We start from the raw sequence: 20834 nt of genomic DNA on the forward strand, positions 1-20834 counted from the left end.
TCAATATATATAACAGCCAAAAAGTGTAAATAATCCAAATGTCTATCAGCTGATGGATAAAGAAAATGTGGTATATCCACACAACAGCATATTATACAGCTATGAAAAACAATGAAGCAGTGATTCATGTTATAATATGGATCAGTGCACGGAAATATAAGAAAAATAAGCTATTATGTTTTACTTCCCTTAAACTTACTATTATTCTGATACATTAGGTCATTTGGATGAGTTTTAAAAAATCTTAAGAAATCAAGATTTCGTGCACTGGGGGGAGGGTCCCTCAACCCGGCCTGCACCTTCTCACAGTCCATGAGCCCCCAGGGAATGTCCTCTGACAACTTATGTAGTAAACACTACGCAGTCTGGCCTCCTTCTGTGCGAAGTGACTGGGTGGGGAGTGCAGCCCCGCCCCATCCCCATTGACCAGAATTGAGCCCGGGACCCTTCAGTCCGTAGGCCCATGTTCTATCCATTGAGCCAAACCAGTTAGGGTTCTACTTTCTTTTTGATATATTTTAGGTAGAGAGTGCCTATGTGACCAGCCCCAGTTAAAAACCCCAAGCATTTCCCTGGCTGGGTGGCTCAGTTGTTTAGAATGTAGTCCCATACTCCCAAAGGTTGCAGGTTTGATTTCTGGTCAGGGCACATACCTAGATTGCAGGTAATATTCCTGTTTGGGGCATACAGTATTCCTGGAAGGTAACCGATCAATGTCTCTCTCGCACATTGATGTTTCTTTTTCTCTCTCCTCCTCCCAAAAAATCAATTAAAAATATAAAAACATAACAAAACAACAGCCATATTCTTTGGTCAGGATAAAAGAATAACAAGCAAACCCTAAGCACTGAGCCTCTAATGAGCTTCCCTGGTAGATAACCTTTCACCTGTCACAATGCTTTGCTGGGAGCATTAAATGTGTCCTGTGTGACTACACTGGGAGATGAAGCTGTGCCTAGTTTGCTCTGGATCTCACCCTATGTGCCTTTTTCCTTTGATTTTTCCCCACTGTATTCTTTTGCTTAATAAATCATAGCCACAAGCACAACCGCTGAGTTCCATGAGTCCTCCCAACAAAGCACGGACCTGAGGGCAGTCTTGCAGACCCCTGTTGCACATGCATATATACACACCAAATTCACACATAGAAAAAAGTGACTGGAAGAACACATATCAAGCTGTTATCATTTATCTCCTATGAATGGTGGGATTATGAATTTAGTGAAATTCTTTTTCCTATCTAGATTCTAAATTCACTTCTTATGTTTGGGGACTGCAGAAGCCAAAAAGAGCCAATTATAGTAGGTCCTCGGGTTATATCGGAGATCCGTTCCTATGGCACGATGTACGCAATTTTCGCCGTAAGTCAGAACCCACCTACATGAGCACCAGCGTCACTCACGTGGAGCACATACACAGCAGTAATGAAGTGAAACAGTAAAAAGAAAAATTAAACAAAAACAATTCCTGACCTTTACTTGTGGTAAATAATAAAAAACATAAAGCATATATACGTCAAAATGATGGAACTTTTTTTAAAAATAAATAAATGAGAGATGGTGATGTAACCACAAAACAATGTTCGTCAAATCCTCCGTAACCCAAGGACTGCCTGTATTATTTCTCTGATCTTTGGTGGTGCTCAACTAACTGGCAACTCCAGTCGGAGACTGAATCCACAAGTATGGTTTAGAATTCACAGTGAAAGTAGGGCCAACTCTCCACAATAATGCAGTGTTACCTCAGTTATGAACTTGGCAACTAAACACCCTTGGCTCAACCTATTTTCCAAGCCCCGATCCCATAATGATTCCAATTAAACATTTGAGTTACCAATTATCTTTCCAAAGAAAATGATTAGAGTTTAAAACTATAAGCTCCTGAATGATTTTATGTATTAACCTCAGGTTCAGTTCCTAAACATTTATCACTATGTCCTCTCCTCTCCCTCTAACTATAGAACAGTTTTTTTTACAAGAAGAATGGACACCGAAGAAGGCCTCTTCATTTCCTCTTCCACTGCCAAAGATTCCTTTTTAAAAGCGCAGCTCCCACAACATTTGCAAATCACCATTTGATTTAACTGGTCTAATATGTATCACCTTACCCCCAATTCATTTTTGCATTCTTTAATCATTTGTTTCTCTACAGACTCATCACATATAAAATTAGAAAGAAATATTTAATAACTAATTATTTCAAATTTCTACTACCAGGGCAATTTTGTTCTTTCTCCCCAAATTTTCACTAAGCAAAATTCAAATGAATGAGTCAGTTGAAGAGTGATAAATCTATCTGTAAGTCACCATATACAATTTCTCTTGTTTGCTGTGTTCTAGCCACGCTGGCCATCTTGCATTTCCTACAATATAAAAGCTAAACTCTTTGTCTTCTAACTCTTTGTCTGCATAAGTCCTCACCTAACTGAGACTCAAGTTAAATATACTTCCTTTGAGAACACTCTCCTGATGGTGGCCCAATCTAAACTAGCTCCTAATTTTACTGTCATTACAGCCTGTACTTTTCCTTCAATTATCCCTCAACTTGTATGTTTATTTAGGTGATTATTTCTATTTCCTTCAACTAGACAGTAAATACCAGTCTATTTATTTACTTCTGTATCTTCCTCAGTTAGCATTATGCCCAGCTCATGTAATAAAAAAATAATAATTATAAAAGATACTCACTTTTTCTTCTCCTAATTTTAAAATATATATATTTTATTGATTTTTTTTACAGAGAGGAAGGGAGAGAGATAGAGAGCTAGAAACGTCGATGAGAGAGAAACATCAACCAGCTGCCTCCTGCACACCCCCTACCGGGGATGTGCCTGCAACCAAGGTACATGCCCCTGACCAGAATTGAACCTGGGACCTTTCAGTCCGCAGACCGACACTCTACCACTGAGCCAAACTGGTTTTGGCCTCCGGAATAATTTTTAAAGTATTATTATTTCTAACTCTATGTGAGATTATTAAGAATGTATGTATACAAAATATATACAATATATTAATATATTTTCATTAACCAAATAGCTTAACTTAGTAAGATAGCTTCTAAATCACCTTGTTTATATTTTCCAAATATTTTATTATTGATGATTAAACTTTCCAAGCCCCACATTTTCTTGTGAAGCAATTTTTCTTAAAGTTCAGTAGCTCTTTTAGAAAAGCAGGTGGGTAACCTAAGAGGTCACTCTTATGCCTTAAGTCTTAAACTTAAGTCTTAATTTGTACATTTTGAAAAAAGTGGTCATGAAAAATGTAAATGTTAATTATGGATGACTGATATATAAAAGTTTGTTACATATAACATTCACAATCGTTTTTAATATTTCAAATGTTTCCCAAAAAGAAGACCAAGAATCACTTCTATAAGGAAAATCAATACACGGTATTATATAAATTTTATATATTATTTTAAAGCTTCTTATTACTTAAGTTACAGAGAGAAAATAAAAAGATAAACAGATTGTTAGTCATAGGTCTGAATACAGTACTATATTCATTCTCGGAGGCTACATTATTAAAAAGCACAGTAAAAATCAATATTAATATGGTTTTTAAAGTGATGCCCCATAATTCAAATAGATTGAAATTCTCACCTTATAGGATCTTCACAGGCACCAAATGGTAGCTTGCCAAACTCCAAACCTCCAACTTCCCCTCCTACAAGGGCATCTATATCTAAACAAAAGAAACATTTTTCCATTATTGAACAAAAAATAGAGACAAGAATTAGTTCGGTTAGCCCTTTGGAAGATTATACATTTAAAAATGCCTACATCACAGTTGGTCGATGTTACGCTCTCATCAACGTTTCTAACTCTCCTTTCCTCTCTGTAAAAAATCAATAAAATATATTTAAAAAAAAAAAAAAAAAAAGTGCCTACATCAAGAGCTTGCCAAAACCGGTTTGGCTCAGCAGATAGAACGTCGGACTGCAGACTGAAAGGTCCCGGATTCAATTCCGGTCAAGGGCATGTACATTGGTTGCGGGTGCATCCCCAGTAAGGGATGTGCAAGAGGCAGCTGATCAATGATTCTCTCTCATCGATGTTTCTAACTCTCTATCCCTCTCTCTTCCTCTCTGTAAAAAATCAATAAAATATATTAAAAAAAAAAAAAAAAAAGAGCTCATATAGCAAGTCAGAGAGCAAGCAGCAGGCATTAAAGACTTGCCCCAAGAAAATCATAGTAAAGGGACACAATTCCTATTCCTATTTATCCAGTGTTTAATTCAAATCATGATTCCAATTTTATTCTCCTTAAATATTCCTTAAATATTATTCAAAAGAACATTATTTTGCATTTCTTAAGAATGTTGATTATATCACCTAGAAGATAGATTATCCACGTATTAAAAAACTTAAGCACTACCTTACCTTTATCAGTTTTGCTGTCAATATTTTCTGAACAAATTAGTCACCATTAATAAAATCATATTTCAGTTGATAGTATGTGGAAGTATTTAAAGTTCACCAAAGAATTTCCTTTCCATTAAGAATGGTTATCTGAGATTAGAGAATTTAGAAGGTAAAACACTCCCCTAAGTTCCATTCCTCTTGAAGAAGTAATCAACACTTCCAAAACACATCAAAAGGATTCATATTTATCTGAAATAATACGGATGATTGTTTTTAATTATTCCTATATCCCTGAGAATCCCTAAAATTAAAGTCTACCATTGAATTATGAACACACCCTGTTTTGCTAAAATCATGTTTGACAAACTATACCCTAACTAAATTAATAAAATTAGTCATATGGTTCACTTACTTGATTCAGTAAATTTTCTCAAGTCAATTCAATCTGTTTTCCCAACTAAAGAATGCTTACAATAATACAGATCACAATGACTAGCTTCATTATAAGACTAGAGGCCTAGTGCATGAAATTTGTACACTGTGGGGTGGGGTGTCCCTCAGCCCAGCCTGCACCCTCTCCAATCTGAGACATCCTGGGGGATGTCCGACTGCTGGTTTAGGCCCAATCTGGAACTGCTGGCTCCTAACCACTTTCCTGCCTGCCTGCATGATTGCCCCTATCCTAAGGTGACCAGATTTTAACATTGGTAAAGTGGAACACCATTAACCGGGGGGGAGGAAGGGGTTTTTGATTAAAAATTTGGTCTATATGGAGCAACAAAAATTTTCATAGAAAACAAAAATAGTATTGTAATATATTTTTTAAAATTTCAACGTAAGTACAATTTACAAATATAATAAATAAAAATTACGCATAGTATTATTTTATTCTTTGGCTACTTCTCATTTGAGTGAATTTTTAGTAGATTGCTGTTGTTGTTTAAAAGGTCATGAAATTTTTCACAAGAATTTGTTAAATTATATTTCACACAAAAAATGGCTTTTAAAGTCTCAACACTTAATTGTGATTTTCCTGATGTCCACACTTTATTTACCATCAAAAAACGCGTTCAGTCGCAGCTGGTAAGGACAGCGCATATTCGCACATATTCCACAACTGTAACTGATCAACAATGCAAACTTTGATAAGCAGTTCTCGATAATCAGTTCTCAACAATTATTTGTTATTATTAAAGTTTAACATTATAAAATTAACAAAAATAATATAAAACTCACATTCTGGCTAAAGAGCCACATGGCTGCCAAAAACCATATATTCCCTTCCCATTCTCCCGTCGTTCCCTAGCTTGTCGTGCATTCTTTCCAAAAATCGGGACTTTTTAAAAATGCCGCGGGACGCAGGACAAATTGTTAAAAATTGGGACTGTCCTACCAAAAGCAGGACGTCTGGTCACCTTACCCTAACCGTTTCTGCCTGCCAGCCTGATCGCCCCCTAACTGCTCCCCTGCCGACCCAATTGATGCTTAACTGCTCCCCTGCCAGGCCGATCAGCCCCAACTGCCTTCCCTTGCTGGCCATCTTGTGACAATGGAGGGCAGCCATCTTAAGATGATGTGGGGCAGCCATCTTGTGGTGGCCATCTTATGACAATGTGGGGGCAGCCATCCTGTGATGATGTGGGGGGGCCCATCTTGTAATGACATGGGGGTGGCCATTTTGTGATACACGGGTATGAGGGTCAATTTGCATATTACCTCTTTATTATATAGGAGCTTCAAAATTTATAATAAGCACATTTTGTAAATTAAAATTACTAGACTATAACTGCACAAATGTTTTAACTAAATTAAAAGTTGAGAATATTATGAAATGAAAAGACCATGAGATTTAGAGTTTGACCAATGTTTAAATGAGAACTTTATCACTTGGTGATCATATGACCTTGGTCCTGTTACTAATGTTCTCTGAGAAAGATAGTTATATCTATAAATGAAAATTATGTGAAATAATATATAAAATGCCAAGCACCGTGTCTGGCTCATATTACATTTTCAATCCCTTTATTCTCATTATAGGAGAAAATACTAAAAATGTATATGGTCTTCAATCAACTGAATAGGAAGGTTAATATTTTTATACCGAGTTTAAAAAATCAGCAATAGAATGTTAACAAAGGCCTTATTGGTGATCAGAATTACACTGCTAAAATTTTGAGTCTTTCTTCTAATATATATGTCAGCTCAGCTTTTATTTTTTTTCCTTGTAGTTTAGATGCAGCTTTCTTATTGTACACTAGAGGCCCAATGCATAAAATTTGTGGAAGAGTAGGCCTTCCTTTCCCCAGCTGCCAGCACTGGCTTCCCTCTGACACCCAGGGCCTGGGCTTCCCTCCCAGCCCCAGCTTTGTCTGGAAGGTCATCTGGAAGGACGCCTGGTCTAATTAGCATACTACACTTTATTATAGATTAGTTTCATATTATTCAATGGTACATAAAATAAGATAGTAGTAGCATATATAACTACTAAAGCTAAGAATATATTACATTACTTTTAATATCATCCCAAGATTACCAATTTATTATCTTCAATCCTATAAATAACCAACTATTTAGAATAAAAATAAACAGTAAAGAATATTATTTAATTCTTATTTATTTCTCTTTGAGGGAGGGAGACTAAAAAATGTTTTCAGGTTAGTAAAATCCTTATAATAATTTATGTTTGTATTTAATTTCTTTTTATATATACCTGAATATAATTACACTTATAAGTAAGAGAAACATCCAGGGGGGAAAAACGTCACTTAATTAGGCTCTATGTCTCTCGGGCTGAGCTTTTCTAGAACTTAACATGACATCTTATTTATATTTGTGTCTCTAGCACAGTCTGACCTATTATAAGCCAACTAGAGACTCGATGCAAGAAATTTGTGCGAGAGTAGGCCTTCCTTTCCCCAACTGTTGGCACCAGCTTCCCTCTGGAACCCGGGACCTGGGCTTCCCTCTGGCCCTGGCTTCATAGGAAAGATGTCTGATCTAATTAGCATATTACCCTTTTATTATTATAGATAATGACTGTTGAATGAAGCAGTAGGTAAGCTGTTTTTAATTGCATTTTTATCAAATACAAGTTAAAATACAATATTCTACAGGCCTTCCCATCATAAGTATATGTGTATACAAACATTTTTTTCCTGGTTTCCTTATTTAACACTCTTCTTCAAGCTTTATAAAGTTCTCTGCAATCCATCCTCAGCTTATGATAGCTTCTCTTATTATAGTATTCTAAAAACAGACATTTTAATCATTCAGTGCATATAGCACATGATGTTCCACAGCAGGGGGATGCTTTATAAGCAATATTAGCTTTTCAAAGTCAAGTATATAAAGTAATAATGTATCTAGAATAATCTAAAGAGTTTTATTAAAGAGAAAAAAATGATGAAGGACATTAAATCAGAAATATTGCATTTAGAATGAATTACAGATATTTCAAACTTAAAACACCTAAAACACACTCTTAAATAATTTTAATTTCCGAATATATTTTCTTTTCTATTTATATTCAGTAAGTGAACTACAGTTTTAAATTAGCTCACCTGGAGGTTGCTGAGGCCAAAAGTACTGCTGCCAATCCTGAAGTACATAGGTCAATCGAATAGCAATACTAACCGGAGGCAACGGTGTTAAAGGACATCCCTAGGAAATAAATGCAAAGACAGAATGGTGTAGCTTAAAACACACACACAGCGTTTTTAAAAACAATGCCAGAGGACAAAATGACATTAGAATAAAGCTGTTTATACTACTACCTGAAAAACAAGATACTAAATCCTTTGTCAAGCCCTGTGGGCAGGTGGTGCAGCCTCAGGTGCCCCTTCCCGGTGCAAGGATTAGGGGTGTGGCCTGAGGTCTCCCAGCCCAGACTGGGGTGGGAGGAGTGCCTTGAGGTCCCCCATAAAGCCCCGCCAGGTTGGGGACACTGACTTGAGATTCCTCGTCAAGCTCCGCAGTCTCAGGTCCCCTGTCAAGCCCCCCTGAGCAGGGGGCACAGTCTAAGTTCCCCCGATCCAGTACTGGGGGTGCACCTTGAGGTCCCCTGTCAAGCCCATGTATCTTGGTTGCAGGCATATCCCCGGCAGGGGGTATGCAGGAGGCAGCTGACTGATGTTTCCCTCTCACTGATGTTTCTGTTTCTCTATCCCAATCTGTCTTATATTCTATTCGCTTATTAGTCAGGACACATGCCTAGGTTTCAGGCTCTGTCCCCTGTAGGGGGATTGTAGGAGGCAGCCGAGTGATGTTTAGCTCTTACATCAATGTTTCTCTCTCTCTATAAAAATCAATTTAAAAAATTGATTTTTAAAAACAGGCAATAATTTATAATTTATATTGTCAACTACATCTTCCTTTTAAGTAATTCCATTATAAATATTATAGAGAAATTATCAAATTGCTACTTTCATCTGGATTCCAGAAAAGACTCACAATATCAATGCCAACTTACAATCTTTGATTTGAAGATATCCAGCAGGCCCGATAAGTGAGTGTACTGATTTGGCACTTTTCGAAGATGAACCATTTCAAAATCAGTTCGGACACTAGGACCCTGACATTCTCCCACATACATTCTTCGCCATTTGTGATGAATTTGCACAAAGAGTGGCACCTGGCTGTAGGACATAATTAAAACAGGAATTTTCTAAATGGTTCAAAGTTTGTTAAAAAGTAGAATGAAAATTTTATTCAATAAAAATGATCATATATTAGCCTTTCCAAAGTCATGATACATAAAGTTGATTCACAAGTACTAAATAATACAAATTAAACCAACATTCATGATGATATACTTTTTACTTTATCATTTGAAGATAAAGTTAATCGTTACTACTCACAGATTTTCCTCTGTGCAAATTAGTCCACTTGCCAAAATTTATTTGTAACCCCAAAATCAATACTTGCAGCACTTTCACAGTCATTTGCAGACATGTGGAGAGCATTAAGAATTTTGAGTCACCTGATAAGCGTGTTTCCAGCTCAGGTTGAACAAGGCAATGCTGTCAAGTTTTAAAATTAGATTTTGTAACAAAATTTAAATACAGTAAACATTTGGAAGCAAAACACAAAAACAGTACTCTTCATTTTGAACATTCATTGAGTATTTCAGTACGTTTCCCTTTACAAATGCTCTCCCTAAAGATATTGTTGAGTTAGTCTTATATACAAATTCCAAAAGTATCATAATGTACAAGTAGTAATCCCAAGTATAATTTTAAAAACCTAACACTTAACCATTTTCCTTCATAAAATAGAATTAAAAATAGTTTTTAACTTATTGTCTATTTTTCAAAATGTCCCCTACCAGCCAGTGTTTCCCAAAGCAATAGACACAGAACTTAGAAGAAGATTGCACTTAGATTCACTGAGAACAGCATCGCTGTTTGCTGCAGGGGCGAGCACCACGAACTCTCGCAGTCCATACCTTTAAAAAAAAAAAAAAAAAGAATAATTGCTATTAAAACAGGAGGAAACTTCAGAATACAAATATAGATTATAGGAAAAACATTTTTTTTTAAAGTCCCTTAAGAAAATTTAACAAGTCAGGTTTGAAGTACAGGTGTTTCTTTCTTTCTTTCTTTTTTTTAAGGGCAACTAAAGCTACTATCAGCATTTCCTTCATTTAGTAAAATACTTCTATCATTCTACTACAAACTAGAAGCAATGTGCTGAAATCACAAGGGAAATAAATAACAGTTTTGCTTTAAAAGTTTAATTTTAAAAATGAAACATGAAAGCTAGCACTAAAATTTTGCTTTAACTGATAACTAATAGTGGACTTTAATTTTAAGTCCACTATTATAGAAAGAGAAAGTTTGAAAGATTCCTAAATAGCAGTAAAATAATTACAAGCCATGATACACTTGTGCTATTCCTAAGAGACAAGTGGTTAACTTAGGAATCATAATTAAAGGAATTCTTTTATTCAATAACACATTAGGTAGATGACAATATTATCAGAAAGTAGTTTATTCTTGCTATGGTACTTTATAATAATGAAAATTTATTTAATTGTCTTTAAAAATGCCTTTAAAAAACTCAAGTTTGCAGCCATACTTTACAAACAGGAAAGTTCAAGTTGGTGATCTTGCTTATTGAAAATTCCTGTCCTAGGCTCTCCTCAATATGTATTTAATAATTTTTAAAAATAAAAATTATGAAAGACATTACTCATTGCCCTATTTTAATAAAATATAATAAAAGCCTAATATGCAAATTGTCCCCTTGGGCAGTTGTTTGACTGCTCGCTATGTGTGCTGATCCTCAGGTGGGCATCAGTGACATGGCGCTGGCAGCAGGTGGCAGTGAAGGCCCTGCTGGCCCCAATGGACCCTGATAAGAGCAGGACCATGGCAGGATGGTGAAGCAGGTGAATGGGCGGTGCCAGGTTAAGGCAGGTGAGAGAGAGGGCCTGAGTGCCCTGCTGATTGCCCTGCAGACAGTGACTAATGGCAGCAGTAGGAGGGTGGGGCCACCACCCAGCTCCCAGGCACTGTGAGGCAGCACTGTAGAGCAGGTGAGGGGATGGCATCAAGCCAAGGCAGGTGCCAGACAGGTCTGCAGGGCTGCGAGGGTGGGTGTGCAAGCTGCGGCCCGATGTCCACAGGCCACCCCAAGGGACCCACCCATGCACGAATTCGTGCACCAGACCTCTATTTTTATAAACATTCTCCTAAGACATCCTCCAAATGGCAATAAATAAAAATTTCAAAGTCTAACCCATAATCTGTTTATTGTTCAGATACAAAAATTCATTTTGTCTTCTTATCTCACTTCTACCCTTCTCCCTCTGAAATAAAAATTAGTTATGTAAAAGCAGCATCAAATACTGGGAGCTCAGAGCTATGAATTTTAAGCTCTAAGGGTCTTGAAAAACAGTTTTCTTTTATTAATATCCTTGGAAGACAAAAAACAAGAGAACATTTCCCTGTGCCACCCCCACACTAGAATGAAACCACTATGAAGTTTGTTGGTTCTTCTTCCAGAAATATTGTATCTGTCCATGTACCAACTCTATCTTCAAACAAGATTATATTATATATATATATAATTTATATACACATATATCCTATATAAGTCTAATATGCAAATTGTCCCCTAGACTGGGAATTTGACCAGGAATTTGATCAAGGAGACAGGTTGGCCAGCTAACTGCCCGTAGCTCCTCCCCGCAGTCGGCCCAGCCAATCAGACCCCACCAGGCCTCTAGTGTGTGTGTGTTAATAAAAGGGTAATATGCTAATTAGATCGGACATCTTCTGGATGTCCTTCCAGACAAAGCCACGGTGGCAGGAACTGAGGCAGAGGTGGTTAGGGGTGATCAGGTTGGCGGGGGGGAGCAGTTAAGTGATCAGGCTGGATCGGGGGGCTCTTAGAGGGCAATCAGGCCTACAGGGGAGGGCAGTTAGGGCAATCAGGCAGGCAGGCAGGTGAGCGATTAGGAGCCAGCAGTCCTGGATTGTGAGAGGAAAGTCCATTTGTCAGTTTAGGCCTGATCCTGGATGGGCCTTGGCTGGCAGTTGGACAACCCCCAAGGGGTCCCAAATTGCGAGACAGTGCAGGTCGTGCTGAGGGAATCCGCCTGTGCACAAATTTCATGCACCCAGCTTCTGGCATGCATACACACACACATTAGAGGCCCAATGCATGAAATTCATGCAAGGGGCTCGGTCCTTGTATACCGGGCTTCATCCAGAAGGTTGTTCAGCTGTTTGGTCTAATTAGAATATTACACTTTTGTAAATATACTAGAGGCCTGTTGCAGGAAGATTCCTGCAAGTATAGAGCTTCCTTGGGCCTATTCCTGCAAGAATAGGACTTCCTGCGGCCGTCTCTGCTGCCCTGCCTGCTTCCCTCCCTTCTCCGCCGCCCCGCTTGCTTCTCTGCAGCTTCATTCCCTTCTGCAGCACTTGGCTTCCTTCTACACTGTCTTCAGTCTTCACTCTGTGTCTGATTATGCAAATTAACCACCGTATTGGTTGTGTTAATTTGCATACACACTCCTGATTGGCTTGTGGGCTTAGCAGAGGTATGGTCAATTTGCATGTTTCTCTTTTATTATTGAGTAGATAGGACTAGAGGCCCAGCGCACAAAATTTGTGCACAGGTGTGGGGGGGGCATTCTTAGCCCAGTCTGCACCCTCTCCAATCCAGGATCCCTCAAGGGATATTCAACTGCTGGTTTAGGCCCATCCAGGATCAGGCCTATAACAGCAGTCAGACATCCTTCTCACAATCTGGGACTGCTGGCTCCTAACTGTTCACCTGCCTCCCTGTCTGTATGATTGCCCCTAACACCTCCCCCCGCCCTGCCAGCCTGGTTGCCCCCAACTGTCCCCCTGCTGGCCTGGTCACCCCCCATCTTCCCCACACACACACCAGCCTGGTCGTCCCACACAGCCTGCTGTTCAGTCATTTGGTCGTCCCTCCCTAACCTCCCTGCCGGCCTTGTCACCCCACGCAGCCTGTGTTCTGTCACCCATCCGGTTGTTTCAGTCATTAGGATATACATTCTGTACCATATCCCCTACTCATCAATACTTTGCTTCCAGTCTTATACTGTTGCAACAATATTGTGATTGTCTATTTCTACAACTATATGTGTGAGATAAAGTCCTAAAAGTTGCTGGAGAAAAGAACATCTGTATCTTTAACATTGATTGCTATTGCCAAACTATCTCTTCCCTCTCTACACAAACACAGCCTGTTCAGTGAATGTTGCCATTAACAAACAAACCAAACTGAACTACTTTTTGTTTATCCACAATGAAATTCTATCCTCTGGTTTTATGTCCTCTATGTAAAATACCACCACACACACACACACACACACACACACACACACACACACTCTATTGCCTTCACTAAATATCCAAACCCTGCTGGATCTTTTTTTGAAGATTTGCCTCCAATACCAATCCATCATCCCTGTTAAACATGTTCTCTTCTATGAACTCTAATGTACTTTCCCAATTATTATCTTTGAAGGATCAATATAAGTTATTTGGTGAGTTTATTTCAATTATACTTTTTAAAAAACTGTACAATTTTATTAAGTGGCATTTTAGAGAGGGATTGAGACTTAGCCTGCATGTCAAGGAAAAGTAAATTTTTAAAATGTGGCGATTATTAGCTGTAAGCCTCAGTTATACTTTTCAACTGTGGGGTTTTCATTTGGTTCTTTATTATAGTTTCCAATGATTGAGATATCTTATTTGATTCATTGTTAATATATTTTTAATTCTTTGAATACAGTTCTTTTAGTTCTTTGACTATAATTTTAGTAACTGCTTTGAAACTATTGGTAAATCTAACATCTGGGTCCACTAAAGTCCATTTCTACTGTTGTTTTTTCCCCTATTTGCATATGAGCCACACTTTCCTGTGACCCTGCATATTTAGTTATCTGTGGTTGAAAATTACATTTAGGTAATATATTATCGCAAAACCAGGTCCTATTTAACTTTCCTGAGAGTTGCTTCTCTTTTGTTTGTTTTTAGTAACTTGCTCGAGCTTAAACTGTGCAATCTGTCTCCCTCAAGGTGTTCAGTTATTAATGTCTCTATTCGGTCATTTTGTACTTGTTTTTTAAACCAGGCTACCCCTTGTTTTAGTAATAAGCCAATAACCTGGGCACAGATGTTTAAACATCTAAACCAGTAAGGTTTTCCTTTTCTGATGACTGATCTGTGTGTGGGGGTTGGATAATTGACTCAAAGTCACAGCTAGCTTTAGAGTTTGGGCTCTGGTGTTTCCTGTGTACATATGTATTGTAGTTTCCTATCATACAGGAATGCATACAGAGTGAACCAGCTCTTCCATGGTTCCCATACAAGGATATCCTTGCTAAATCTCTGACGAATCCACCACTTGCCTATGGACTGCAACCTCGGCCTAGCAAGGGTACAAGGTTTTGCACCCAGAAGCAAGTCTGCCTCTCTGACAAAAGAGCTGGTGGTTTCCATGGCCAGCCTAGGCTAGAAAACTACAGTTCTCACCAACAGAGATTTGTGCGAAGAGGGACAGTAATAGAACAGCCACAAATAGAAGGGCCAGAGGCCCCTGCTCTTAACAGAAGAGCTCAAGCAGTTTTTCAAGAGAAAAAACAAAACAAAAAACTTCTAATTTTTTTTCTGCCTTTAAGCAATTTCCAGTGATCTACAATAAGTTACTTATAAAACTTCTTCCAATTTCATACATTCTTTTTCTTTTTTAAAGAAGGTAACACTTCATGTCACCATTATCAGAAATCCTCTGAACATTAGCTTTTTAAAGAATAAGAATATTTTATAGGCCCTTGGGGCTATTTTAAAATTCCATTCTCAAAATTACCAGGTCCTTTCATATGTCTGTGTGTCTGTCTGTCTGTCTCTCTCTGACCAGCAAAAAAAATACATTAAAGTCACAAAAATAAATTTTGAAAAAGTCATCATAATTATTCATTTATAAACATTGTTCATAAGATTGTTTGTGGACTGTTCCTTTTATTGCTGCTGCTGGTCCCTTATAGTGACCACAAAGTGATTGAAGCTGAAAGTCTGACAGTAGGTGTTCGGTTAATGTTGAATGAAAGTCTTGCTCTATAACAAGGGTAGGGACCATCTGGCCTGAGGGCTGTGTAAGGCCCACAAAATCATTTGGTCTGGCCCTTCCAAGGCAAATGCAAGCGGGACTCGAAATTCAATAAATCTAGGCTCTTTTTCATAGCAACATAAATTTATATTAACCCTTTGCACTCCGAACCATTCTGGACATTGGCTACCAGCTATTCGATGCTACTTTGCGAAACGTGCGTTGAGTTAACTCAATTCCCCGTAATCACTAATAAACTGCAATGTCCCCTGAGAGGGGACATCCGAGTGATATGCTAGAATTCCAATGTCCCCTGAGAGGGGACAGCGGAGTGCAAAGGGTTAAGCAAATGATGTTATAAATATTCAAGGGCCCTTGGCAGAAAAAAGGTTTCCCACCCCTGTTCTATAACAACACACTGCCTTCAAATATACAGTATTTTGCCATGCTGATGTACATATTCACATTTAAGTTACCCATTTAAAGATCAGGGGATTCTACTGTTTAAATTAAATGGGTAATTTACTGAATTCCTTTTATAGTTGTTTAAATTGTTTAAGTTCAACGTTTTTAAAATGTCATAATAAAATAACAGTATTTATAAAACAATATCCAGTTTATTTGCACTTGCAAATAATTCTTTTATTTTTTAGTGTGCTACATAATCTGCTTACTATAGTAAACACAATGGAATGAACAAAAAGAAACAAACACAGATGTTATCATTTTCCCCTTTCTTAGAAATTCTTTAATAAAAAATTAAAAGACCAACTCACACCAACAGAATAATTTAAAACCAGTATATAAATTCCCTTTACCAAGTCTCCTTCCTTGACTATGGTTCATACTTGGACCATTTTGGTGATGGTGTGTTTTACAGTAATGCCACTCCCTCCAAAATAAAATTCAGACATACTTTGAATTACTAAAAATGATAAAGCCCTTTTAAATGTGATGTGCCTTTTTTATTAATGTGCCACATTTTATAATTTAAAGCTTTGATGTTACCATGTAACTGAGATCAACATTTGTTTTTTCAATTCCATTTCCAACAATATATGTTAACTTTTCTATGGTATTTAAGTGTTCTATACTAATCATCAGAAATAGGTTAGCTACTACCTAGATTTGATATATACTTTGTAGGAAAGTGTTCGCAGCAGGCCAGTGACTGCTATCCTTAGGATAATCTACTTGCAAGGCCTACCTTTGCTGGCACCTAGAACTTGGATTGGGGGGGAGGGGGTTCACTTCTGCTCTAACTGGTAAGAGTTACTGTGCCTAAAATGTTTGTACAAACAATGTAGTTTACACTAAACACCTGCTTCCTTCTGCGAGTCTGAAATTTTGTTATTTATCAGTCAGAAGGTGCCGCCCCCAATTAAAAACCCTGAGAACAGAGCCTCTAACAAGCTTCCTTGGTAGGCAACATTTCATATGTTGTCACAACCTGGTGCTAAGGGAATTAAGTATGTACTGTGTGACTCCACCAGGAAAGGCTCTTTCTACTGCCTACAAGCTTCGTCTCAAGCACCTTTTCCTTTTGCTGATTTTGCTCTGCATGCTGTCACTGTAATAAGTCATAGCAGAAAGGGCAGCTATATGCTGAGTCCTGAGGGACCTCCTACCAATCATCGAACCTGGGCAGCCTTGGGGCCTCCCCAACACACTTCCTAAAAGTTCTTCTGAATAAAATGCATACCTACCATCTTACCAGGCAATGTGCTCTTGGAGGAAAGTCATTATTCATACACAGCAAATCTTGCATAGACTGTGGAAGAACATCTACAAAAACATTAGATAATGAAAAAGTTAACTGTTCATTCTAAGGCAGAATTTTGTAATATGATTACAGAAATATTATAGAACATGTCTTGCAAGTCCATGTAGTTTTGCAATTGCTCAAAGATTTAAATCTAGGGCTAGCACTTAGATTTGAGGAAGAGGAAAGTCTTTCTCTCTCTTAGCAAAATGTCCTTAACTGACCAGAAAAACTTTAACACTCATCCTGCATATTTATTTTCCAAATGAATAGAGTATTTTTGACTGATAGCTCTAAAATTTATATGTTTTTAATACCCTGCTCACTCACAGTTATATACTAGTATATCTCAGGACGAAGATTGGTGATTTGACCTATAAACAACTATACGCACATTTACTGAATATCTAGCATGGGCAGGTAGTAGTTGCTTAATTCTCCATAACACCTTCTCTGATCTTTCCCAATTAAAAGCAATCTTTCCTTCTCTGAACTCTAGGAGAACTTTATCGGTGCTTTGGGATGGTACTTACTTTCTACCTCCTAAAACTGATACTTATCTATAAACCTTATTTCCCCTACTGAAAGATAAATTTAAGTTTGGGTTCAAATGGACTTAGCAGAGTAATTAACACATGGTAGGCACTCAATAAATATTTGCTGATTTAATTAATTTTTAAATGATGCTGTGATTCTTCCTTTGAAAAGATCACTTCTACTTCAGATGCACTGGTGAAATAACTATGCATATGTAAAACATATCCAGAGGATACTACATAATCAAGAGAACTAAATTTGTATTCAAAATGACAATCAACCCTATAAGTCAGGAGTTTTAAAAAAAAAAGCCTACCTTCTAGTACTTCATCCTTTCCTTCTTTATCAATGGATTCTTGTACAAGATAATGATGAGTAACTGAGAATTTGAAGTCAGCAAAGAAAATTTCATCTGATTTCTCTTCCCAGGTGCCAGAAGTAAATATACCCTGTATTTAACAATAAAAGGGGGGAAAACATTACAGTATTCAATAGCTACCATTATGTTTATTAGCCACAGGAATTTTTCCCCCTTTTCCTTCCATCTAATCTAAAAGTTCCATCCGCTATCTTCCACACAATTAAAGAAAAGGAAAAAAATATGTAAGTGAATAAAACAAAGAGGAAGTTATTTTATAACTGATTTATCAATGTTCCTTTAAAAAAAATTCCCTAGAATATAAATTATTAAGGAACTTACAAAATTATTATATTCAAGTACTTTTTGTGAGGTGAGTCTATATAAAACTAAAGGGCCAATGCACAAAATTCATGTGAGGGGCTTGGCCCTTGCGGCCTGGCTGCCTCTCAGCCCCACCCCCATTGTTCCGGAAGGTTATTCTGCCATCAGGTCTAATTAGCATCTTAGCTCTTTATTATATAGGATCATAAATATCCAAGGGGGTGGTGGTAAGAGATCAATCAAAAGACTTGTATGCATGCATATAAGCATAACAGACACTAGGGGAGTGAGGATATATGATAGAGGTGGGGGTGCTGGGGAGAGGTCAATGGGGGAAAAAGAAGACACATGTAATATTATACGTAATACGTTAAACAATAAAGAATTTATAAAAATCATAAATACACAATAAAACCCCCACCTTTCTACCAATAGCAGAATCCCTGAGTTACTTTGAACAAAAAAATGATGAAATTTTATAAATTAGAAAGTACATGGCAATAAAATATACTTTATAAAGTCTCAAATCAAATAACATCACTACAGCACACAGCATTATGGAACATAGAAATTGCTTCATAAAAAAGCAGTTTGTAAAATCAATTTAAGTGATGTGACATCAGTAATAAATAAAAAAAAATTTTTGCAAGCTTCTTTATTAAGCTTTGGCATTCAAATATTTCCATTTAAATAGAAATTTGTTTTTGAATTTTGCTTATACTTTATTTAAAAAATTTTTCAATTACAGTTTACATTCAATGTGTTTTTTTTTAATTAAAAAAAATCTTTATTGTTGAGAATATTACAGATGTCCCCGTACCTTCCCATTGCTCATCTCCACCTGGTTCCCAACTCATCCCAAGCCTTCACCACCCTACTGTCTGGGTCCTTAGGTAAGATCTTTGGTTAATCTCTTCCCGCCCCAGACCCCCTTCCCTTTGAGATTCATCAGTCTGTTCCATCCTTCCATACCTCTGATTCTATTTTATTTATCAGTTGATTATGTTCATTAGATTGTTTAGTCTGATTTTTAGATTCAACTGTTGATATGCATTTGTTGCCATTTTATGTTCATATTTTTTATCCCTTTCCCGTTTTCCTTCTCCAAGAATACCCTTCAACATTTTATGTAATACTGGTTTGGTGGTGATTAACTCCTTTAGCTTTTTCTTCTCTGTGAGGCTCTATCTGCCCCTCAATTCTAAATGAGAGCTTTGCTGGGTAATCTTGATTGTAGGTCCTTGATATTCATCACTTTGAATATTTCTTATCACTCTCTTCTGGCCTGTAAAGTTTTTGTTGAGAAATCAGCTGAGCCATATGGACAACCCTTTGTAGGTAACTGCTTTTCTCTTGCTGCTTTTAAGATTCTCTCTTTGTTTTTAACCCTTGGCGTTTTAATTATGTGGTGTCTTGGTGTGAGCCTCTTTGGATACCTCTTGTTTGGGACTCTGTGCTTTCTGGACTTGTAAATCTATTTCTTTCACCAGGTAGGGAAGCATTCTGCCATTATTTCTTCAAATAGGTTTCCAATATCTTGCTCTCTCTTATCTCCTTCTGGCACTCTTATAATGTGAATGTTGGTATACTTGAAGTTGTTCCAGAGGCTCCTTACTCTAGTTTATTTTTGGATTCTTTTATCTTTTTGCTCTTCTAATTGGGTATTTTTTTGCTTCCTCATATTCCAAATTGTTGACTTGATTCTCAGAATCCTCTACTCTACTGTTGATTTCCTGTAAATTATTACTTATTTCAGTTAGTGTATGTTTAATTTCCTTTTTCATGTCTTTATCTTTCTCACTAAGATCTTTCTTCTTGAAAGTCTCAAGAAGATCCTTGAGTAATCTTCTAACCATGGTTTTGAACTCTGTATCCAAATGTTTGGTTGCTTCCATTTCTTTCATTTCTGATGTTTGTTGTCTCCCATTTTGGCTGCTTCCTTGTATTTGTTTCTGCGTATTATGTAGAGCTACTATGTCTTCCAGAATTGGTAGAGTGGCCTTGTGTAGTAGATGTCCTATATGGCCCAGTGGCTCAGCCTCCCCAGTCACATGAGCTGGGCACTGTAGGTGTCCCCCTGTGTGGGCTGTGTACATTCTTGCTGTTGACCTTTGACTGCTGTTTGTGTCCCTGGGAGTTGACCTCCAGGCCAATTGGCTGTGAGCACCAACTGCAGCTACAGTGGAGAGATGCTGTGCAGGAGACACCCCTATGGACTTGCTTCAGTAGAGCTTCAGTCCTCACTGAGTCTTCCCCTTGAGTGTGTCACTTATGGATGTGTAGAGTTGTAATCTGCTTTGGTCTGAAGCTGTCCACTAGGTGCACTGGCACTAGAGCCTCCAGGGAGGCACAGTCAGCCACTGCATGGTACCACCTTGCAGGAGTTATTTGGTTTGGACTTTGAGATGCCCAGGCAAGGCTCAGCTATGAAGCAAGGCAGGCTCATGCTAGTGCAGGGCCTTGGGCCTTTTATTGTTAGGTTTGGGGCACGCTGACCCAACTGCAGCTTGTTTAGGAGATCTTAGGAAAGTCTGAAGCCTCAGCAAGGACAAACATTCATATGCAAAAACACTGCAAATGAGTGGGTGGGGCTTCAAATTGGATGAGGTGGGATCTCAGGGAATCACTAGGGCAGAGAAAAGAGATATGGTGGCCAGTCAGTCCTGCCACAGAGGAGGTATCAGCACATGAACAATGACCCCTGTGAGCACCTCCATCTGGGAGAAAGCTGCCCTGATGCCAGCCAATCACACTGGCACTGGAGCTCAGAGGAAGCAGAACCTTTTAAGTTCAGTTGGTGCATCAGCCCTTTAAAAGGAACACCTGGGTCTCTAGCGGCCTTTGTGCCACTCAGCCCCAAACCCTACTAGTTTTTATAGTCTGTACTTAATGGCAAC

General features: G+C 37.9%; 1 protein-coding gene across 6 annotated transcripts in view; it reads right to left on the reverse strand.

Annotated features, from left to right (window-relative positions):
* The window catches only part of RAB3GAP1 (RAB3 GTPase activating protein catalytic subunit 1), a 66404-nt gene that overhangs the window by 31593 nt on the left and 13977 nt on the right, over positions 1-20834 (reverse strand). For 5 of the 6 annotated variants that reach the window (XM_036421264.2, XM_036421263.2, XM_036421262.2 and 2 more), the window contains exons 4-9: positions 17572-17704; positions 16663-16741; positions 9690-9809; positions 8835-9000; positions 7927-8026; positions 3605-3686 (exon numbers count right to left, since the gene is read on the reverse strand). In XM_036421264.2, the coding sequence (XP_036277157.1) occupies positions 3605-3686; positions 7927-8026; positions 8835-9000; positions 9690-9809; positions 16663-16741; positions 17572-17704 (680 nt within the window). Of the gene's footprint in view, positions 1-3604; positions 3687-7926; positions 8027-8834; positions 9001-9689; positions 9810-16662; positions 16742-17571; positions 17705-20834 lie in introns of those variants that run through there. The other variant, XM_036421265.2, reaches the window with a different exon arrangement.

This window comes from Pipistrellus kuhlii, unplaced genomic scaffold (genome assembly GCF_014108245.1).
Source record: "Pipistrellus kuhlii isolate mPipKuh1 unplaced genomic scaffold, mPipKuh1.p scaffold_m20_p_7, whole genome shotgun sequence".
Lineage (NCBI taxonomy): Eukaryota > Metazoa > Chordata > Mammalia > Chiroptera > Vespertilionidae > Pipistrellus > Pipistrellus kuhlii.